General features: G+C 42.5%; 1 protein-coding gene across 1 annotated transcript in view; it reads left to right on the plus strand.

Moving 5' to 3' along the window:
• The window catches only part of TG (thyroglobulin), a gene marked incomplete at its 5' end in the record, with an annotated part of 481,401 nt that overhangs the window by 344,773 nt on the left and 113,392 nt on the right, over positions 1-23,236 (plus strand). Inside the window, one exon of the mRNA XM_082259019.1 lies at positions 18,958-19,122. Coding sequence (XP_082115145.1) covers positions 18,958-19,122 — 165 coding nt within the window. The remainder of the gene's footprint in view (positions 1-18,957; positions 19,123-23,236) is intronic.

The raw sequence follows: 23,236 nt of genomic DNA on the forward strand, positions 1-23,236 counted from the left end.
TTGTGGCCACGGCACAAATGATTCCACCGATCACTATGCCTGCTAGCATGACCAATTTAGATTAATAGGGCTGCTCTGCAACAGCCCCTCAACTGTGTGCATTGCAGGGTTCAAGGAGTTACAACACCTCCTCACCTCCTGTCAAATGCTCTCTGAAGAGTGATCCAAATGTGGATCGCTCTTCAGAAATCAAAGCAAGTGTGAACCCTTGGCAGATTGTAATAGATGAATGTTATTTTTAAAGTAGTAAAAAATTTGGGCCACTTTGATAGGTACACCCGTTCAATTGCTTTGTAACACAAATTGCTAATCAGCCAATCACATGGCGGCAAAGTGCATTTAGGCATCTAGACGTGATGAAAACAATTTGCTGAAGTTCAAACCAAGCATCAGCCATTTTTTTTCCATTGGTGGTGATTCACGGAGGAGTCTTGGGAAGCCTTTTTCTTCCCTCTCTGCACATTGACCACATAGATTATTTTTGGAATATACAGCTGGGACACTGAACTATCATCACCTTCCTTCTTCTCTGTTTTTGGTACTTTTAAGAACTTTTTTATGGACATTTTTTTTAGTTCATATGTACCTATGTATATTTTTTGCATGATTTTTGTATATTGTTTTGACTTATCATGTTACATATAATTTGATACTGTGGTGTTGGTACACGGTATTAAGGATTTATATTTATACACATTTCTCATTATGTGTGTAGATTAGTGCCGCACTTTTTGTCTATATGGTGGTGTAATGGTGTGGGGGATATTTTTTTGGCACACTTTGGGCCCCTTAGTAACAATTGAGCATCGTTTAACCGCTTCCCGACCGCCCGCCGCAGTCATACTGCGGCAGGGCGGCCCTCCTGCGCAAACCGACGTAGCTCTGCGTTGGTCGCGCACCTGCAGCTAGGGGGTGAGCGCGCGCCGCCTGGTGTCCGCTCCCGCCCCCACTCGTCAGCGGGGACTCTGATGCACCGGGCAGGTGGCTCCGATTGCCGCCTGACACCCGCGATCATTCCCCGCTGAGAGAGAAGAACGGTCAGCTGTTGTGAACACAGCTGACCGCTCTTCTCCCTGGAATGATCAGAGCGCCTGTGATCCTTCTATGTAGGATCACAGGTCTCTGTGATCATTTCACAAGCCCAACCCCCAAAAAGTTAGAAACACTCCCCTAGGTACTCATTTAGTCCCTTGATCACTTACAAGGTTAACCCCTTCCCTGTCAGTGTCATTATTACAGTAGGAAAAAAGCCGCGCTAATGACCCTATAAAACAAATTACAAATAGCTACCCAAGGTGAAATCGTTCACACATGTAGCAAACACATGTACATAAGGTATACCATCAGCTTGGCAAAGTAAGTCCATACATAAACAGAGATAATGCAATACAATTGAAGGCCGGCCGGCTTCTACATGTTTGACAAGCGTTTTTCTTTCTCCAATATGTGAGTATGTTTTTAATGTTTACTGAATAAAGAGTCTGAACGGTATCACACTATCCAGTCCCCTTTTTTCTTGCACATGCACTGAGTTCAATTTATGAACTTTATGGTCTTTGGCCTGTATGACATATATATTTTATTGCAACAATTCAATTGTATTGCATTATCTCTGTTTATGTATGGACTTACTTTGCCAAGCTGATGGTATACCTTATGTACATGTGTTTGCTACATGTGTGAACGATTTCACCTTGGGTACCCATTTGTAATTTGTTTTATAGAGACTATCATTTTTAGTATCTTGTTTTGGGTCATTAGCGCGGCTTTTTTCCTATTTGTCTTGTTTTTGGTGCTGTCTCACCTGAAGCTGCAGCTTTCCATTATTGTATTAGCGCGGTTATCTCCTTCACATTTGTCATTATTACAGTAACAGTGCATATGTATAGCACTGATTACTGTAGTAATGTCACTGGTCCCCCCAAAAGTGTCAAAAATGTCAGTTAGGGGTCCGATCTGTCCGCCGCAATGTCGCAGTCCTGCAAAAAAAAAAAAAAAATTGCAGATCCCCGCCATTGCTAGTAAAAAAAAAAAAAAAAACAATACAAATGACAAAAATCTTTCCCGTAGATAGAAGACGCGAAAAATTTTGCCCAAACCAATCAAAATATGCTTATTGCGATTTTTCCCAAAAAAATATAGCAGAAAACAAATTGGCCTATAATGTTAAAAAAATTTGGATTTTTCATTTTTTTTTTTTGGGAATGTTATATAGCAGAATGTGAAAATTATTATTATTATTTTTTTTTTCAGAATTGTCGCTCTTTTTTTGTTTATAGCGCAAAAAATTTAAATCGCACAGGTGATCAAATACCACCAAAAGAAAGCTCTATTTGTGGGAACAAAGGACATCAATTTTATTTGGGTACAGCATGACACGACCATGCAATTGTCAGTTAAAGTAACGCAGTGCCGAATCGCAAAATATGGCCTGGTCAATAAGGGGGAAAATCTTCCGTTCCAGAAGTGGTTAAACACCACGGCCTACCTGAGTATTGTTGCTGACCATGTCCATCCCTTTATGACTACAGTGTCCCCATCTTCTGGTGGCTCCTTCCAGCAGGATAATGCACCATGTCACAAAGCTCCAATCATCTCACCACTGGATTCTTCAACATGACAATGAGGTCACTGTACTCCAATGGTCTCCACACTCACCACATCTCATCCAATAGACCACCTTTAGGATGTGGTGTGTAGCACTGACCCGCATGGCTTGCTGTATGATGACTTGTTGGGTCTTCTCTGATTACCAGCAGACAGTCACTTAGGGTGCACTTCACACATCTCATCCAATAGAGCACATTTAGGTGAAACGGGAGATTCCCATCATGGATGTGCAGCCGACAAATCTGCAAGAACTGCGTGATGTTATCATGTCACTATGGACCAAAATCTCTGAGGAACGTTTCCAACACCTTGTTGAATCTGTGTCACGAAGAATTAGGGCAGTTCTGAAGGCAAAAGGGGGTCCAACCCGGTACTAGCAAGGTGTACCTAATAAAGTGGCCGGTGAGGGTATTTTTCTATAACTTGAAATATATTTATATGACATCCCCACCCACCCCAAGGTTTCACAAATGAACCCCCACATAATCAAGGAAACACAACACAGCATGGTGCAATAAACACTATAAACCAAGTAACATCATGGAACATCACTGCAGATGTACTAAACTTAGTCTAAGCACCTATGATGAGCAGAAAATGAAGCTAAAAAATATTAACCACTTAAGCCTCGGAGGATTTGGCTGCTCAAAGACCAGGCCCTATTTTGTATATATATTCGGCACTGCGTGACTTTAACGGACAATTGCGCGGTCGTGCGATGATGTACCCAAATTAAATTGACGTCCTTTTTTCCCCACAAACAGAGCTTTCTTTTGGTGGTATTTGATCACCTGTGCAATTTTTATTTTTTGTGCTATAAACAAAAAAAGAGCGACAATTTTTGAAAAAATAATATTTTTCAAATTTTTTTATATGAAATTCTCAAAAAAAAAAAAAAGTTAAAATCTAAATTTTTTTAACATTTTAGGCCAATTTGTTTTCTGCTACATATTTTTGGTAAAAAAAATGGCAATAAGTGTATTTTGATTGGTTTGCGCAAAAGTTATTGCGTTTACTAACTATGGAAAGATTTATGTCATTTTTATTGTTTTTTTTTTTTTTTAACTAGTAATGGCGGCGATCTGCAATTTTTTTTGCAGGACTGCGACATTGGGGCGGACAGATCAGTCCCCTGACTGACATTTTTGACACTTTTGGGGGTACCAGTGACATTACTGCAGTAATCAGTGCTATAAATATGCACTGTTACTGTAAAAATGACACTGGCAGGGAAGGGGTTAACTTTATTAGTGATCAGTGGGTTAAATGTATCCCTAGGGGCGTGATTCTAACTGGGGGGGGGGGTGGCTTGTGAAGTAACCACAGAGACATACGATCCTACATAGCAGGATCGCATAGCCTCTGTACTTACATCAGGGAGAATGACAGACGGCTGTGTTTACATCAGCTGTCTGCCTTTCTCCCTCTCCTGCGGGAGATCGCGAGTGGCCGGCGGACATCGGAGCCGCCGGCCACACGCGTGGGGATGTCTGTGAACGAGCGGGGGTGGGAGCGCGCGCTCGCCCCCTACAGGCTCCTCGGCGAGCGACGTAGGTCTATGTCGGTTTGCCCAGGAGCGGCTGACTGTTGCAGTAATGAGTCGTGCGGTGGTCGGCAAGTAGTTAAATAATCAATGAAAACCCCATTGTTGTCCCCTGTAGAGCGCTGCATAAATTGACAGCGCTATATAAGTAACTGTAATAAATAAATAAATGATTAGACAAATATGACTCACAAATGAGATTCAACTGAACAAGATTGTTGCAAACCTCTCTAGTCTTGAGACATGTAGCAGATGTCATGGAAACTTATACAATAGTAATGCAACATTGTTACCACATCACTGCTGGTTTGTCAAGTTTCTTCAATAAAAACATTTCGACAAAAAAAAAAAAAAAAGTTTGCTGAACCAAGCAAACACATTTCTTTAATAATTCTGCATTTATCTGTTAAACACCAAAGCCATATCTGTTTCTTACGTGTATTACCGCTACCTAGGAACTTAGGCTGGGTCTCAGCATAGTAATGTTCTGCAGAAGTTCACAGAGGGCAGGGCTGTGACACAGAGCCTGCAGAAGTGACATCAATCGACACCTGCTAAAAAACTATATCAGACATCTGTTGTGGGTGGATGATGGGAATGTGCATTATATACAGTAGCTCACAAAAGTGAGTACACCCCTCACATTTTTGTAAATATTTTATTATATCTTTTCATGTGACAACACTGAAGAAAATGACATTTTGCTACAATGTAAAGTAGTGAGTGTACAGCTTGTATAACAGTGTAAATTTGCTGTCCCCTCAAAATAACTCAACACACAGCCATTAAGGTCTAAACCGCTGGCAACAAAAGTGAGTACACCCCTAAGTGACAATGTCCAAATTGGGCCCAATTAGCCATTTTACCTTCCCAGTCTCATGTGACTCATTAGTGTTACAAGGTCTCAGGTGTGAATGGGGAGCAGGTGTGTTAAATTTGGTGTTATCACTCTCACTCTCTCATACTGGTCACTGGAAGTTCAACATGGCACCTCATGGCAAAGAACTCTCTGAGGATCTGAAAAAAAGAAATGTGGCTCTACATAACGATGGCCTAGGCCAGTGGTGGCGAAACTTGGCACCCCAGATGTTTTGGAACTACATTTCCCATGATGCTCACCTACACTGCAGATCACAGGAGCATCATGGGAAATGTAGTCCCAAAACATCTAGGGTGCCAAGGTTCTCCATCACTGGCCTAGGCTGTAAGAAGTTTGCCAAGACCCTGAAACTGAGCTTCAGCACGGTGGCCAAGACCATACAGCAGTTTAATAGGATAGGTTCCACTCAGAACAGGCCTCGCCATGGTCGATCAAATAAGTTGAGTGCACGTGCTCAGCAATATACCCAGAGGTTGTCTTTGGGAAATAGACGTATGAGTGCTGCCAGCATTGCTGCAGAGGTGGAAGAAATGGGAGGTCAGCCTGTCAGTGCTCAGACCATACGCCGCACACTGCATCAAATTGGTCTGCATGGCTGTCGTCCCAGAAGGAAGCCTCTTCTAAAGATGATGCACAAGAAAGCCCACAAACAGTTTGTTGAAGACAAGCGGACTAAGGACATGGATTACTGGAACCATGTCCTGTGGTCTGATGAGACCAAGATAAACTTATTTGGTTCAGATGGTATCAAGCTTGTGTGGTGGCAACAGGTGAGGAGTACAAAGACAAGTGTGTCTTGCATGGTGGTGGGAGTGTCATGGTCTGGGGCTGCATGAGTGCTGCCGGCACTGGGGAGCTACAGTTCATTGAGGGAACCATGAATGCCAAAATATACTGTGACATACTGAAGCAGAGCATGATCTCCTCCCTTCGGAGACTGGGGTAAAAATGTAAAATTATATTTACCACTCTGTATTTCAAAAAATTCTAGCCCTATTTTTAAAAAATCTGAATGATCTTAAAGTTTATAAACTTACTTTGTGAATATCCCCACACATTTACTTCATTGAATTCTGTAACCCATAGTCACTATGCCCTTTGAATAGGCACTGCTGTGTCACACATTTCACAGAGCCTGCTGTGTTCTATCAGATTACCGCTACCCATCAGAACGTGTAACGGAAGGGACATTCTGACCAAAAAATACTTACTGCACATGCAATATGCATTCCAACATGGGTTCCCAGGCGCTATGCATTCCAAATGGTAATCTGATAGAAAACCAATGCAGGAATCTTTCTACAAGCAGCTATGTCTTGAATTTGATTTTAATTGTTGTTTGATGTTTAGTTTTGAAAGCCTAAAGGTTTAGCACTGAGCAGTGCGGAGTGTACCAACATGGCCGCCGCCACATCCTACTGCTGGCGTCCAGCTTCTTTCAAAATGTAACATTCAAACAGCATCACAGATGTCAATATACTAAATCTATTTATATATGCTGACTTTATTGCTAAAATGACTCTGAAATTCAAGACGTAGCTGGGTGTAGTAAGATGTCTGCTTGGGTGTTCTATCAAAATACTGCTACCCATCAGATCCTGAAATGTTTGGAACGCATGTTGGAACCCATAGCGCATGCGCAGGATTTTTGGTTGGAACGTCACTTCTGTTACACGATCTGACGGGTAGCAGTAATCTGATAGCACAACTGCCTTCTAGTTCTTTCTGAATACTTCAGTTCGCTGCTGGAGGTGCCGGGGGGGGGGGGGGGGGGGGACGTTATTACATGTTTTCTGGTCCTGCCCATGGTTATCTTGCTTTTGGGGAGACGTGCGTTCCCTAGCCCAATAATTCACCGATTGGGTGATTCCGAATGATCCTGCTTTTTTCCTGCTGCACGTTTCCACCATCCCCCTCATGAAATACAAGAAATCGTTCCTGTTTCATATTCTGAATGTGGCCACACTCTCCTCCTCCGACGATCAGTGACTGTATTCGAAAAATTGAAGAAATTAATAAAATGGAAGACCTACGTTTATCTGCACAACTCAAAAGGGAAATCTATAATAAAACGTGGGGGCTGTGGAATCTTTTTGTGCTTTTGGACCGGGGGCGAAACACTGCCTCTACTGACTCCTGATGGTAGGAAATTGTGTCCACAGTACACACATCATGACCACACGCGCCCATTCTTCCCCCCTTCCCCCTCCCCCCCCCTTCTTTCACCTGCCGTCTGCTCCTTTTGCCTTCTCTGGTCTCATATCTTTTCGTTCTATTCTCTCTCTCATCTGTGCTTACTGTCCTTCTTGGGAACTTGCCTTAGAAAATCAAGAAGGGGACAAAATGGATACTGTTGCCTCGGCGGCAACTAAACCTTATTGACCGGTGTCCTTAAGTGCCTTGCGGGCTCATGCCCTCGTTCTGGTTGTTGCCTTACATTTACCTGTATGCCTTGTTATGTTTTATATTTTGTTACACTGCTACCAATGTACTTCTGTTGGTGCATGTTACCACTATCTGTTCACTACTGACAAGTGTTGTATTTACTTGATCCGGTTCGTCTATCTTTGCATAAATAAAATATTTGAAAAAAAAAAAAAGAACACCTGCCTTCTGATCTACAGAGGTGCTAGGGGGAGGGGTTTCAGGAGGTGGAGTCAGTACAGGAATCACTGCTTGCAGGCAGCAAGGTACCATGGGATATGTAGTCCTTATAAATTGAGGAGAAGCTGCTAAGCCTGCAGGAAAGCCAAGAAGCTGTGAAAAGAGACGAACAGTAGACAGGCAGTACTCACAATATGGAAGGAGATTTTTCAAGTAAACTTGTATTGGATTGTCAGTATCACATACCTGGTAGCTGAGCCTGAAATAATGAGGAAGGCCTCTCTGACCCCTCTGACTCGGGGCCCCTGATAGTGTCAACAGAAGGCACAGGAGTGCAGAGTTGCATGAGTGCCTGTAAGCCTTGCTAGCAGAGCAGGTGTCCACGAAAGACAGGGGTAGTCAGCAGAGGTCTTCATTTAGGCAGGCCAGCTGGGTGGCAGCTGATGAACAGCAAACCGATACAGGCTGGTACTGGCAATAGCAGGCAGGTGAAGCATATACTGATAGCAGAGAGTGAGTAGGCAGACACATCCATATGGCGGGTAGATACTGGCAACAGCAGAAGAAAATCCAGAGTCAGGCAGGCCGGGTCATGCACTAGCAATACAGATCAGATACAAAGGCACAGGCAAAAGCCTGGTCAAGGAACAAGGTCAGGAGCCTACCAGTGGAGCAGTATCAAATGGAGCAGGCAGAAGCCATGGTCAGAAGTCAATCCCGGGTCAGTACAGATAGAGTTCAGGGAGTAGTCAGGACAAGCTGGGTCAGCAACTAGAGCAGCGGGGTACAGGATCAAAGGTTCACAGAACACAGAAGGCTGAAGACAAAGAACCACTGAACCTGAGCACTGACTCAGTTTAACTAGCCCATTGGCTCCACTATCTGTCATGGGTACACAATACGAAAGTGTATGGATGATAACCTGTAAAGCAGGGGTCTCCAAACTTTCTAAACAAAGGGCCGGTTTACTGTCCTTTGGACTTTAGGGGGGCTAAACTGTAACCATTGGGGGAAAAATTGTCCTGGCATCGGTGGGAATAAATAGTGCCCCATCTTTGATACTAGGGGGAGGAATAGAGCCCCATTTTTGGTGTTAGCAGTAGGAATTATTCCCCATTTTTGGTGTCCGTGGGAGAAATACTGTCTCACATCAGTGGGGGACTGGTGCCCTAAGGGCTGGATAAAGGCAAGCAAAGGGCCACATTCAGCCCCCGGGTGGCAGTTTGGAGACCACTGCTGTAAAGGCTTTTAAAGTGTAACCTATAGACTATTTTAGGTACTGTGTCACAATTTTACAAGCATGCGCAATATTAAATCTTGACATGTTTGCTCTCCATTTACTGGATGCAACGTCATCTTTAATATTTTGTTGTCTGTGTGCTCTAAAATTAATTTGAGTGTTCTTTTTTCCCAAAAATTTCTGTTTGATAAACAGCTGTGTAAATATCTACAAATATCTATAGAACACAAAAAATGGCAAAAGCCACAATTTTGTTCTCTAGGGCCTCTGCTTTCTGAAAATTATAATGTTTGGGGGTTCTAAGATATGTAATAGCAAAGAAATGCTGATTTTAACATATATGTCAAAATTGCCCTGGACAGCTAGTGGTTAAACCTGAATTACAGCAATTGAGCTACTTTGTAAAAAGTGAAGGCGCGCTGTGAGTTAAGTCCAAGGAGATGCATGATATCTCCAGCGCTTATCTCTATTATTTATATCTGCCAGGTTTTTTGCTCTGCTGGCGCATATACTCACACTTAGGGCTTTGAACGAGGAGATAGAGACACACAGAGCAGCTATGCTCCACCCCTCCCCTCCCCTCTGCTGCCCATTCAGAGAAGCCTTTGTATTTTGTAAATGAGTTCACATAATACAAAGGCTTTTGTGATTGGGCAAGAGGAGGGGAGATGTGGGGCATAGCTGCCACACAGACTTTAATGTTGAAGATGCTTAGAACTGAAACATCAGCTTCGGGCTCTAGTAAATACAGAGATAGCCATCTTCCGGGAGTGCAATAAAACTGTCAGATGTAAATAATCCCAGGAGATGTCGTGCACCTCCTTGGACTTAACTCACAGTGTACCTTCACTTTTTATGGGGATGGACCAATGATTTTTTTTTGTTTTTTATCGGTCAAGTACTCATCGATACCAAGTACCGATACTTTAGGGTGCGATTTGCGCCCATACAAAATAAATGGGTGCAAAGAATCGCATGTGATTTGAACAGGAATGCATTGGATTCCTGTCTGAATCACATCCGGTTTCCACACCACTCCTGTGTGAACCCAAGCTTGTCATAGTGATTTTATAGTGGCTTCACACAGGAGCAGTGCAGGAAACCGCATGCAATTTGGACAGGAATCGCACCAAATTCCTGTTCAAATTGCATGTGATTCTTTGCAGTGCAATTTGCGCCAATTCATTTTGTATGGATGCAAACTGCAATGCAAAGTTTCGGTATTGTGATCGTTTTCACGAGTACTCATCAAAATACGTGGTATCGGCACCAGTGTATCCCTAACATTCCACAAAAGCGCTGAATTCCTGGAATGCAGCTTTAAATCAGAGAAGAGCATACATGTAAATAAAATTAACAAAAAAAGTTATGCAATTTGTGAGTTTCTTAAACTGTAACTAAAGACAATTTTTTTTTTTCATTTTGAAATGGGTAAGGGGGGATTATAACTAGAGTTGGGTGAACGGTTTGGCCCAAACTCATGCATCAAACATTAGTGGTTTCACCCGAATTATCGGGCCATTCGACCGTTTGTTGGGCCCGCCAAACTACCACAATGCACTGCCCTGCTGCACAGTGCATTGGAAGCCCTGATTGGCTGAAGCAATGAAAGCTTTGCTCAGTCAAAGCACAGAACACTGTCAGAGCCATGACACTGTCATGATGACTCTATCCAATCTTGGCTCATTGCTCTTAGTCCCGCCCCACACTATAAAACTATTCTTCTCTTAGCGACTATTTGCAGCGTGACATTGGCGTGGAGAGAGATAGAGCAGGGCTCTGTTCAGTGCTAATAGAGAGTTAGTGGGCTATAGTGTGCAATTCTGATTCTATTGTCAGTGTAAAGTATCAGTTTAGTGTGAATCTAGTGGTAGTGCAGTGTGAATGTTGTCCGACCATTCATTTTTACTTTAGTGTCGTTTTTTTTTTTGTCAGGGCAGGTTTCCTGCAGTATATTTCTGTGCGTTAGTGCACGGTTAATGCAGTATAATGCAGTGTGTTTTTGCAGGTTTACAACAGTATATTGCAGTGCGGTACTGCGCGGTTAACGTAGTATATTGCAGTGTGTTACTGCACGTTTTCTGCAGTTTATTGAAGTGCGTTATTGCAGGTTTACCACAGTATATTGCAGTGCATTAGTGCACATGTACTGCAGTATGTTGCAGTGCATCAGTGCAATTTTACTGCAGTATATTGTAGGGTTTCAGTGAATTGTGTCGGTGTAGTGAGTACTCAAGTTAAAGAGCACCACTTTCTATTGATTAAAGTACATCAATGTACACATTTCCCCATCTTTATTACATTTTGTGATGATTAAGCCCCCCCCCCTGCTATATGTCTGAGAGGCCAACAAGGAGAGGCAGCCATTCCCATATCACTGTGAGGGGGCCAACAGCGTATGCGTCCACAGGCAAAGGTGGACATGGTCCAGTCTCAGGCAGGGCATCATTTCCTCTGTTTAGTGATGTTACCCATGCTATCCAGCCACAGCATGCAGAGGAGGTGGTGGACTGGCTTACTAAACCATCCTCATTCTCCTCTTCCTCCATCATCCAAGCAGAGACTAGTGTGCAGTCCACTGCAGCTACCAGAGTGGCTAAATCTGCCTCCTTGTCCACAGCTATTTCAGTCATAGCTGATTGCTGCAGCAGGTTCTATACACAGTACAGATGCACCCGTTTACAGGCAGACTAAGCGGACCCCCCCCCCCCCCCAGCACTATATTTAAAGGAATTTTTAATTTTTATTGTTATTTATCATTTTATGGTTTCACTTAAAGCATCAGTAAGGTAGGAATGCCTTGTGTGCAGAGCTCATTACCCCCTTGGATAGGGGGTCAATACGTGCCCTTATCTGATAAGATAGATATATATATATAGATAAGTGCCTGTAGGTGATCTGATTCTCTCAATATGTTCAAATGAGTCATATTCTTTCTAATACCGTTTACCACATGGCAATGCTTTTTTTCTACTTGTTAGGTATGATCTGTTACCATATTGACATTTGGTATATGACGTGGTTAGTGACTATAAACCTCTATTACCCAAATTTCAATTATGTAACCACAGACAACCTATCTTAGGAATGTGATGTCATGTCATACTATTGTTTATTAATGCATACCCTTAAAGCGAAGTTCCGGTCTATTTTGCAACTTAGTGATTCCTGGAGTGCTCGCTATGCTGATCAACAATTGGGCATTTTCAATTTTTTTTTCGGGGGTCCCTTACCTTATTTTCAGGGCATTTTTGATTGTACTTCCTCCTTCTCCCCCCTCTGTGGCCACGGCCACCGACATCACTTCTGCCTTTGCATTGCATCCTGGGAGCTGTTTGTCATCACTCCCAGGATGCTGGAATCAGGAAGAACTCCCAGAACACTCCCTGGAATCAGGAAAAAGGACACAGCAGATTACACTGCGGCTTCAGATGCCCACATCCAAGATGGCCACGCTCAGACAGCATTTTTAAAAGTAAGATTTTGACTAAAATCCAATACTGTACACCTTGTAAGTATGAGAATAGCGGTTCTGTAAAGGGCGATGGATTAGTATTAAAGTAGTTAAAAAAGGTATTTGAGGCCGGAACTCCGCTTTAAATAAAGAGTTTATTATTCGGTTTTGAACTTTTGCGATGTTCGAAAGTTCTGCCGCAAACCAAACAGGGGGTGTTCGGTCCATCTCTAGTTATAATCCTTGTCTTTTTTTCTAATCCTGTGTCTAATTGGGTGGATTTCCCTTCACTTCTTGTCCCATAGCCAAAACAGGAAGTGAGAGGAAATTCCTCCAAAGTGAGGCAATTTGTAGTTGTCATCAGAACTTGTGTCCCCATTGGAAGATTTCCCCTCTATTTCTGTTCTGGGGACAACCCAAAATTCTGAATTTTCTTTTACTTTCATTTTCAATGACAATGGTAAACAGGACAAATAGAGAGGGTCAATCTCCGTTACAGGGGCACAGACAGCAATAAAAACTGATAGGGGTTCTATTCCCTCTCCACTCTGTCCATTAAAAAAAAAAAAAAAAGAATTTGCCTTTAATTACTCTTTATAAATATGAGAACCAGAAAGGTACAGTGCAATCGGAAAGTATTCACCGCGCTTCACTTTTTTTCACATTTTGTTATTTTACAGCCTTATTCCAAAACTTAAAAAAAATCATTATTTTCCTCAACATTTTACAAACAATACCCCATAAGGACAGCATGAAAGAAGTTTGAATTCTTTGAAAATGTATTAAAAATTAAAAACATAAAAATCCCATGTACATAAGTATTCACAGCCTTTGCCATGACACTCAAAATTGAGCTCAGGTGCATCCGGTTTCCACTGATCATCCTTGAGATGTTTCTACAACTTGATTGGAGTCCAGCTGTGGTAAATTCAGTTGATTGGACATGATTTGGAAAGGCACACACCAGTCTATATAAGTTCTCTCTGTTAACAGTGCATGTCAGAGCACAAACCAAGCCGTGAAGTCCAAGGAATTGTATGTAGACCTCTGAGACAAGATTGTATCGAGGCACAGATCTGGGAAGGGTACAGAAAAAATGTTTTGCAGCATTGAAGGTCCCAATGAGCACAGTGGGCCTCCAACATCCATAAATGGAAGGAGTTTGGAACCACCAGGACTCTTCCTAGAGAGGGCCGTCCAGCCAAACTGAGCGATCAGAGGGGAAGGGTCTTAGTCAGGGAGGTGACCAAGAACCCGATGGTCACTTTGACAAAGCTCCAGCATTTCTCTGTGGAGAGAGGAGAACCTTCCAGAAGAACAACCATCTCTGCAGCACTCCACCAATCAGGCCTGTATGGTAGAGTGGCCAGACGGAAGCCAGTCTTCAGTAAAAGGCACATAACAGCCCGCCTGGAGTTTGCCAAAAGGCACCTGAAGGACTCTCAGACCATGAGAAACAAAATTCTCTGGTGTGATGAAACAAATATTGAACTCTTTGTCTGAATGGCAAGCGTCATGTCTGGAGGAAATTAGACACTGCTCATCACCTGGCTGGCCAATACCAGCCCTACAGTGAAGCATGGTGGTGGCAGCATCATGCTGTGGGGATATTTTTCAACGGCAGAAACTGGGAGAGTAGTCAGGATCGAGGGAAAGATGAATGCAGCAAAGTACAGAGACATCCTTGATAAAAACCTGCGAGAAGATGGAGCTCTCTGGACCTCAGACTGGGGCAAAGGTTCATCTTCCAACAGGACAACAACCCTAAGCACACAGCCAAGATAACAAAGGAGTGGCTACGGGACAACTCTGTGAATGTCTTTGATTGGCCCAGTCAGAGCCCAAACTTGAACCCTATTGAATATCACTGGAGAGATCTGATCTGAAAAGGGCTGTGCACTAAGGCTCCCAATCCAACCTGATAGAGCTTGTTAGGTCCTGCAAAGAAGAATGGGAGAAACTGCCCAAAAATAGGTGTGCCAAGCTTGTAGCATCATACTCAAAAAGACTTGTGGCTGTAATTGGTGCCAAACGTGCTTCAAAAAAGTATTTAGCAAAGGCTTAATACTTATGTATATGTGATTTTTTTTATTTTTAATAAAATTTAAAAGATTTCATACAAACTTCTTTCATGTTTTCATTATCGGGTATGGGTTTGTAGCATTTTGAGGAACATAATGAATTATTTTTTTTTTCTATGAATGAATTTATGAATTTAATTAATTTAATCTATTTTGGAATAAGGCATAACAAAATGGAGAAAAAGTGAAGTGCTGTGAATACTTTCCGGATGTACTGTATATGGTGTAATTTTCCATTGTATAGTCAGCAACATGAGAGTGAATGTAGAGCTTCTTAGGCATCCTATAGGGGGGTCCTGTGTTAGGTCCAGCTCTCCCATTCTTTGATCACATGTACTCCTGAGAAGAACAAGTATTTCAGACATCATTTTAGATTCATCTTGACTACATCTCTCTGTCTGCCTCAACACAAGCTGCCGCTCAGATAGCAGACCAACCTGTCAATTCCAACTTCCTTAAACTCACGCTATCTGAATGTGCAGTTGGAGGAAGTGACTAATTTTGGATAGAATACTGAAAAACTTTTGCAAGAACAATTTTTGCAAATGTTCTTATTTTAACAGAAGTCTCTAAGAATCTGAAGTTTTTGGAACATTTTGCAAAATAGGATGCAATTGTTTATATTAGTATTTCATTGTTTTTGTTCCCAAAACATCTTTTGCATGCTACAGTGTTTCCCAACATGCAGGACGAATGCTCGTGATACATCTTTGCACCACGGGTTGTATGGAGGAGAATGAATTTGCTCGGGGTGAAGAGGGGCTAAAGCGGTATTAAACCCCAAACCAAAAATGTAATACAGTGCCTGCCAAAAAAAAAATGTCGCCACCAAAAAAAAGGTCACATGCTCTAATGTTTTGTTGGCTTTGATTAGGGCATTATGTCACAAGACTTATTTCCGTCCAGTGTTGCACAGTGTCAGCCCGTCCATTGGGGGCACAGGGGCACCGCCCCCCCATCCATGCGTCCGGCCTCCTAATCTACATGCAGGGCACCGGACGCATGGATTCCAATAGGGTTTTTTTTTTTTCTGAAGCACTCGATTAGAGCCAGAGGCTCTAATAGGCTTAAAAAAAGGGCGGGCTCGGGGCACAGAGCACTGCGCCCTGAGCCCACCCAGTTGTGTGACAATAGCGAATGAATATTTGCTATTATCACACTGATTCTCCTCCCAGCCAATCAGGAAGCGGGTCCTGAGACCCGTTTCCCGATTGGCCAAAAGAAGAGGCCATGCTTTTGGCCAAGGAGGAGGGAGGAGATGCAGGAGAAGCCACCGCCGCCGGGGGAAGCTGCCACAGCCACTGCCTGCCCTCCACATCAGTCCAGGGTGTGTGAGCCAGCAACGGGGGGGGGGGTATGGTGTGCAAGCTGGTGTGGCTGGGGGGTATGGTGTGGTCCGTCTGCCGCCCCCTCCCCCATGGAGCACCTGCCGCCACTGGTGTTGCATTAATTTTTCACCAAGATCTTGTATTGACGATGGGAAAGTCAAACCACTGCGCAAAGCCTTCTCCAGCACATCCCAAAGATTCTCAATGGGGTAAAGTTCTGGACTCTGTGGTGGCCAATCCATGTGTGAAAATGAGGTCTCATGTTCCCTGAACCACTCTTTCACAATTTGAGCCCGATAAATCCTGACATTGTCATCTTGGAATAAGCCCGTGCCATCAGGGAAGAAAAAAAAAAATCCATTGATGGAATAACCTCGTCATTCAGTATATTCAGATAGTCAGCTGACCTCATTCTATGGGCACATGCAGTAACTATCCAAAAGGATCACTACTGCATGCTTAGTTTAGTTAGTTGCTTAGTTAGATCCAGGTGGCAACTTTTTTTTAGGCCAGGCAGTGTACATTGCAGCTTACCAATCATTAAACAATAATTCATCAGAAAGACGGCATCAGGAGCCTGATGAAACGCGTTGGGCGGTACTTCGAGCATCATTACATCAGCTCTGATTTTGGGTAGCGCCTTGGAAACTATACTTTTCCATGCTTTGATTGCACAGCACGATTGTAAGTGTGCATTTAGCTGCTTTTAAGTACATAAAACCTAGTTTTTATAGATTTACACTATGGGTTTTTTCTTTTGTCCACCTATCCGTGTGTGAGTATATTCAGAGATCTAGCAGCCAGACAGATAAAGAGTAAGAGGAGAGAAGATGTGCATTTGGCTTATATCTATATGCTCTTTACCCCTGCAGGGGTGCGACTCTGTGGTGAGTGTGGACCTGTAGGGGGGGGGGGGGGATCATGAGTGAACATCACTTATCCCCCACTGAATATTAAAGGCACAAGTCACTTTTTTCACTTGGCACTTTTTTTTGATGAAGGCGTTTAAGAGTGTGATTTCCATTGAAGTTTGATTCATACACTAAGGACTTTGGTTCACATATCTTGGACTGTTTTTTATCACACATTTATGTTTTGATATTATATATATATATATATATATATATATATATATATATATATATATATTTGCACTTATGTTTATTGCATGTATATATGAAAATATATATACAGTCAGGTCCATAAATATTGGGAAATCGACACATTTCTAATCTTTTTGGCTCTATCTCTCTGATGGGTTTGTTTTGTTTTGTTTTTCCAGCCTAATGATGGCTTGCTTAACTGATAGTGACAGCTCTTTGGATCTCATATTGAGAGTTGACAGCAATAGATTCCGAATGCAAATCGCACACTTGAAATTAACTCTGGACTTTTTATCTGCTCCTTGTAAATGGGATAATGAAGGAATAACACACACCTGGCCATGGAACAGCTGAGCAGCCAATTGTCCCATTACTTTTGGTCCCTTAAAAAGTGGGAGGCACATATACAAACTGTTGTAATTCCTACACCGCTCACCTGATTTGTAAATACCCTCAAATTAAAGCTGAAAGTCTGCAGTTAAAGCACATCTTGTTTGTTTCATTTCAAATCCATTGTGGTGGTGTATAGAGCCAAAAAGATAAGAATTGTGTCAATGTCCCAATATTTATGGACCTGACTGTATATTTTAGCTCTTTACATTTGGATATACTTCCTTGGATTATAGGAGTGTCTTCCACTTATATCATTTATTTGTTTATTCACAAAATTCATGTAGATTGCAAACACGTTTATTAATGGTCCAAAAAGTATTGTAGTTTAATTCATTATTTTTTTTGCATATATTATTGGCAGCGCCATTTTTACCTCCTCCCTTTTTCATTTCAATCTATTCCTGATTTAAAACTTGTGTGGGATCTCTGAGGCAGGCAGCAGCCCTTCCCCAATTACCATAGCACCGAATCCTTAATTAACCACTTGCCTTGTGGCAGGTTGGCTCGGCTGCGTGAATCACCGTACCTGTACGGCGATCCGCGGGAGCGATCCTGGGGGCGCACGCACACCCCTATTAGCCAGCGGGGGAAGCTGACTCACAGGGCTGGCGGCTGCGATGGCCGCCGGGCCCCTGCGATCACTCCCCGTGGAAAGAGAATGATGGTCTGCTGTTGTAAACACAGCAGACCGTTGGTCTCTTAGGAATCAGCACAAAGCGCCTGTGATCCTCCTATTTAGGAACACAGGTCTCTGTGTTGATTCCACAAGCCCATGCCCCTCACAGTTAGAAAACACCCCCCTAGGCATAAACTTAACTCTTTGATCGCCCCTTAGTTAACCTCTTCCCTGCCAGTGTCATTATTACAGTAACAGTGCATATTTTTAGCACTGACTACTGTAGTAATGTCACTGGTCCCCCCAAAAATGTCAGGGGTCTGATCTGTCTGCCGCAATGTCACAGTCCCGCTAAAAATCGCTGATCGTTGCCATTACTAGTTAAAAAAAAATAAAAAAAATAAAAATTACATAAATCTTTCCCTTAGTTTGTAGACTTGATAACCAATCAATATACACTTATTGGGATTTTCTTTTTACCAAAAATATGTAGCAGAATACAAATTGGCCTAAAATGATGAAAAAAATAGATTTTTACTTTTTTTATTGGGAATCTTATATAGCAGAATGTGAAATGTTTTTTTTTTTTTTTTTTTTTTCAGAATTGTTGCTCTTTTTTTTTTTTTTTTTTTTTTACTTTTGCGCAAACCAATCAAAATACGCTTATTGCAATTTTTTTTTTTTACCAAAAATATGTAGCAGATTAAAAATTGGCTTAAAATGTTTAAAAATTTAGATTTTTCAAAATTTTTTGGGGGGGAATGTTATATAGCAGAATGTGAAAAATATTGTTTTTTTTTTTCAGAATTGTTGCAATTTTTTTTTTATAGCGCAAAAAAATAAAAAATCGCACACGTAATCAAATACCCCTAAAAGAAAGCTCTATTTGTGGGAAAAAAAGACATCGATTTTATTTAGGTACAGCTTAGCACGACCGCGCAATTGTCAGTTAAAATTACGCAGTGCCCAATCACAAAAAAATGGGCTGGTCCTTGAGGGGGTAAAATCTTCCGGTCCAAGAAGTGGTTAAACATTTCATTCTGGGAAAAACTGTTACATTTTTTGAGGAATAATTTTTACAGACAAATCTGTTTCTGAATTCCAGGGAGGTTCGGCCTTTTCTCCAATGTTGACCGTCAGCGAGAGAAGAGCACAGGAGCAGGTGACGTTCTTGGCGGAGGAGGTGGGCTGTTCTGCGGCAGATGACGAAAGAATCCTAGAGTGTTTGGGCAAAGTGGATGCCATCGCCCTTAACGCTGCCCAGACCAAGGTAATGGAGAATGATGATGGGATAAAAGTTTTACATTTTGTGTAATTTGTAATCACTTTTGACATGTCACAATTAGTGTTGAGCGAACACGGACTCTATTATTCGTGTTCGTACCGAATAATTGGATTTTTTGTACCCGAACACGGACACGGACACTTTACTGTATGTTCGGGTAAAAATCCGTGTTCGGTCGTTTTATTTCCGGGTTTTGCATGCTTTGGCGCTCTTTTCATGGCGGGCTTTCAACAGCCAATCAACAATCGTTTAACTGGTGTGCCTTAAGCCATCCCAGCCATGCCTGCAAATGTCTCAGTAGCTGTGATTGGCCGTCTGAAGCATGTGACCAAGTCTTTATAAGTTCGAGGCAGCCGCAGCGGCGTCATTATGCTGCTTAGATTCAGGGACAGAGCACACATCAACGTGCTGGCTGCTGATTAGGGAAAGATAGGCAGGAAAAAACCATTTGTGTCCGGATAGAATTGAGGGACAGGTCGGAGTGTTTAGGCAGGGCGAGTTGTAGGCATTTTAGGGATAGAGTCTGCTGAATTATATAGGGTCAGTGTCTTCTACAAACTACAATCGATATTGCTGTGTGGGGGGTGGGGTCTGCACTCAATCCTGATCTACGATCTCTTCTCAATCCTGTTAGGGACAGAGTCTGCTGAATTTTAGGGAAACTGTGTTCTACAAACTACAATCGATATTGCTGTGTGGTGTGGGATTGGAGATAGGCAGGTGTCAGTGATCCACATCCATTTTTCTGTGTGTGAGCTGCAGTGAACACAATCTTTTTGGGCTGCAGTGAACACAATCTTTTTGGGCTGCAGTGAACACAATCTTTTTGGGCTGCAGTGAACACAATCTTTTTGGGGTGCAGTGAACAAAATCTTTTTGGGGTGCAGTGAACACAATCCTTTTTGGTGTGCAGTGAACACAATCTTTGTGGGGTGCAGTGAACAAAATCCTTTGTGGGGTGCAGTGAACACAATCTTTTTGGGGTGCAGTGAACAAAATCCTTTTTGGGGTGCAGTGAACAACATCCTTTTTGGGGTGCAGTGAACACAATCTTTTTGGGGTGCAGTGAACAAAATCCTTTGTGGGGTGCAGTGAACACAATCTTTTTGGGGTGCAGTGAACACAATCTTTTTGGGGTGGAGTGAACAACATCCTTTTTGGGGTGCAGTGAACAAAATCCTTTTTGGGGTGCAGTGAACAAAATCATTTTTGGGGTGCAGTGAACACAATCTTTTTGGGGTGCAGTGAACACAATCTTTGTGGGGTGCAGTGAACACAATCTTTTTGGGGTGGAGTGAACAACATCCTTTTTGGGGTGCAGTGAACAACATCCTTTTTGGGGTGCAGTGAACACAATCTTTTTGGGGTGCAGTGAACACAATCTTTGTGGGGTACAGTGAACAGAATCTTTGTGGGGTGCAGTGAACACAATCTTTGGGGGGTACAGTTAACACAATCTTTGTGAGGTGCAGTGAACACAATCTTTGTGGGGTGCAGTGAACACAATCATTGTGGGGTGCAGTGAACTCAATCTTTGTGGGGTACAGTGAACACAATCTCATACTGAAGGTTTGAGGGTGCTGCCTGTTCCATACTCCCCCTACTCCTCATCTAGCCTTTTAGGGGTACAAACAATAGTAATTGGGGCCTAGTGTGGTTGTGTACGTGTGATATACATACACTTTTTTGGGATCATATTTTCTATTCCGCTATTTAATCAAAAACCTTTGGGGATCAGTTAAATTGGGGGATAGTCTGTGTTGGTACGTGTGAGAGAGATCCACCTTTCCAAGTTGTTGGGGTTCATCTCATACTTCTGAAGGTTTGAGGGTGCTGCCTGTTCCATACTCCCCCTACTCCTAGCCTTTTAGGGGTACAAACAATAGTAATTGGGGCCTAGTGTGGTTGTGTACGTGTGATATACATACACTTTTTTGGGATCATATTTTCTATTCCGCTATTTAATCAAAAACCTTTGGGGATCAGTTAAATTGGGGGATAGTCTGTGTTGGTACGTGTGAGAGAGATCCACCTTTCCAAGTTGTTGGGGTTCATCTCATACTTCTGAAGGTTTGAGGGTGCTGCCTGTTCCATACTCCCCCTACTCCTAGCCTTTTAGGGGTACAAACAATAGTAATTGGGGCCTAGTGTGGTTGTGTACGTGTGATATACATACACTTTTTTGGGATCATATTTTCTATTCCGCTATTTAATCAAAAACCTTTGGGGATCAGTTAAATTGGGGGATAGTCTGTGTTGGTACGTGTGAGAGAGATCCACCTTTCCAAGTTGTTGGGGTTCATCTCATACTTCTGAAGGTTTGAGGGTGCTGCCTGTTCCATACTCCCCCTACTCCTAGCCTTTTAGGGGTACAAACAATAGTAATTGGGGCCTAGTGTGGTTGTGTACGTGTGATATACATACACTTTTTTGGGATCATATTTTCTATTCCGCTATTTAATCAAAAACCTTTGGGGATCAGTTAAATTGGGGGATAGTCTGTGTTGGTACGTGTGAGAGAGATCCACCTTTCCAAGTTGTTGAGGTTCATCTCATACTTCTGAAGGTTTGAGGGTGCTGCCTGTTCCATACTCCCCCTACTCCTAGCCTTTTAGGGGTACAAACAATAGTAATTGGGGCCTAGTGTGGTTGTGTACGTGTGATATACATACACTTTTTTGGGATCATATTTTCTATTCCGCTATTTAATCAAAAACCTTTGGGGATCAGTTAAATTGGGGGATAGTCTGTGTTGGTACGTGTGAGAGAGATCCACCTTTCCAAGTTGTTGGGGTTCATCTCATACTTCTGAAGGTTTGAGGGTGCTGCCTGTTCCATACTCCCCCTACTCCTAGCCTTTTAGGGGTACAAACAATAGTAATTGGGGCCTAGTGTGGTTGTGTACGTGTGATATACATACACTTTTTTGGGATCATATTTTCTATTCCGCTATTTAATCAAAAACCTTTGGGGATCAGTTAAATTGGGGGATAGTCTGTGTTGGTACGTGTGAGAGAGATCCACCTTTCCAAGTTGTTGGGGTTCATCTCATACTTCTGAAGGTTTGAGGGTGCTGCCTGTTCCATACTCCCCCTACTCCTAGCCTTTTAGGGGTACAAACAATAGTAATTGGGGCCTAGTGTGGTTGTGTACGTGTGATATACATACACTTTTTTGGGATCATATTTTCTATTCCGCTATTTAATCAAAAACCTTTGGGGATCAGTTAAATTGGGGGATAGTCTGTGTTGGTACGTGTGAGAGAGATCCACCTTTCCAAGTTGTTGGGGTTCATCTCATACTTCTGAAGGTTTGAGGGTGCTGCCTGTTCCATACTCCCCCTACTCCTAGCCTTTTAGGGGTACAAACAATAGTAATTGGGGCCTAGTGTGGTTGTGTACGTGTGATATACATACACTTTTTTGGGATCATATTTTCTATTCCGCTATTTAATCAAAAACCTTTGGGGATCAGTTAAATTGGGGGATAGTCTGTGTTGGTACGTGTGAGAGAGATCCACCTTTCCAAGTTGTTGGGGTTCATCTCATACTTCTGAAGGTTTGAGGGTGCTGCCTGTTCCATACTCCCCCTACTCCTAGCCTTTTAGGGGTACAAACAATAGTAATTGGGGCCTAGTGTGGTTGTGTACGTGTGATATACATACACTTTTTTGGGATCATATTTTCTATTCCGCTATTTAATCAAAAACCTTTGGGGATCAGTTAAATTGGGGGATAGTCTGTGTTGGTACGTGTGAGAGAGATCCACCTTTCCAAGTTGTTGAGGTTCATCTCATACTTCTGAAGGTTTGAGGGTGCTGCCTGTTCCATACTCCCCCTACTCCTAGCCTTTTAGGGGTACAAACAATAGTAATTGGGGCCTAGTGTGGTTGTGTACGTGTGATATACATACACTTTTTTGGGATCATATTTTCTATTCCGCTATTTAATCAAAAACCTTTGGGGATCAGTTAAATTGGGGGATAGTCTGTGTTGGTACGTGTGAGAGAGATCCACCTTTCCAAGTTGTTGAGGTTCATCTCATACTTCTGAAGGTTTGAGGGTGCTGCCTGTTCCATACTCCCCCTACTCCTAGCCTT

Source organism: Pelophylax lessonae (genome assembly GCF_965119305.1).
Source record: "Pelophylax lessonae genome assembly, chromosome: 5".
NCBI lineage: Eukaryota > Metazoa > Chordata > Amphibia > Anura > Ranidae > Pelophylax > Pelophylax lessonae.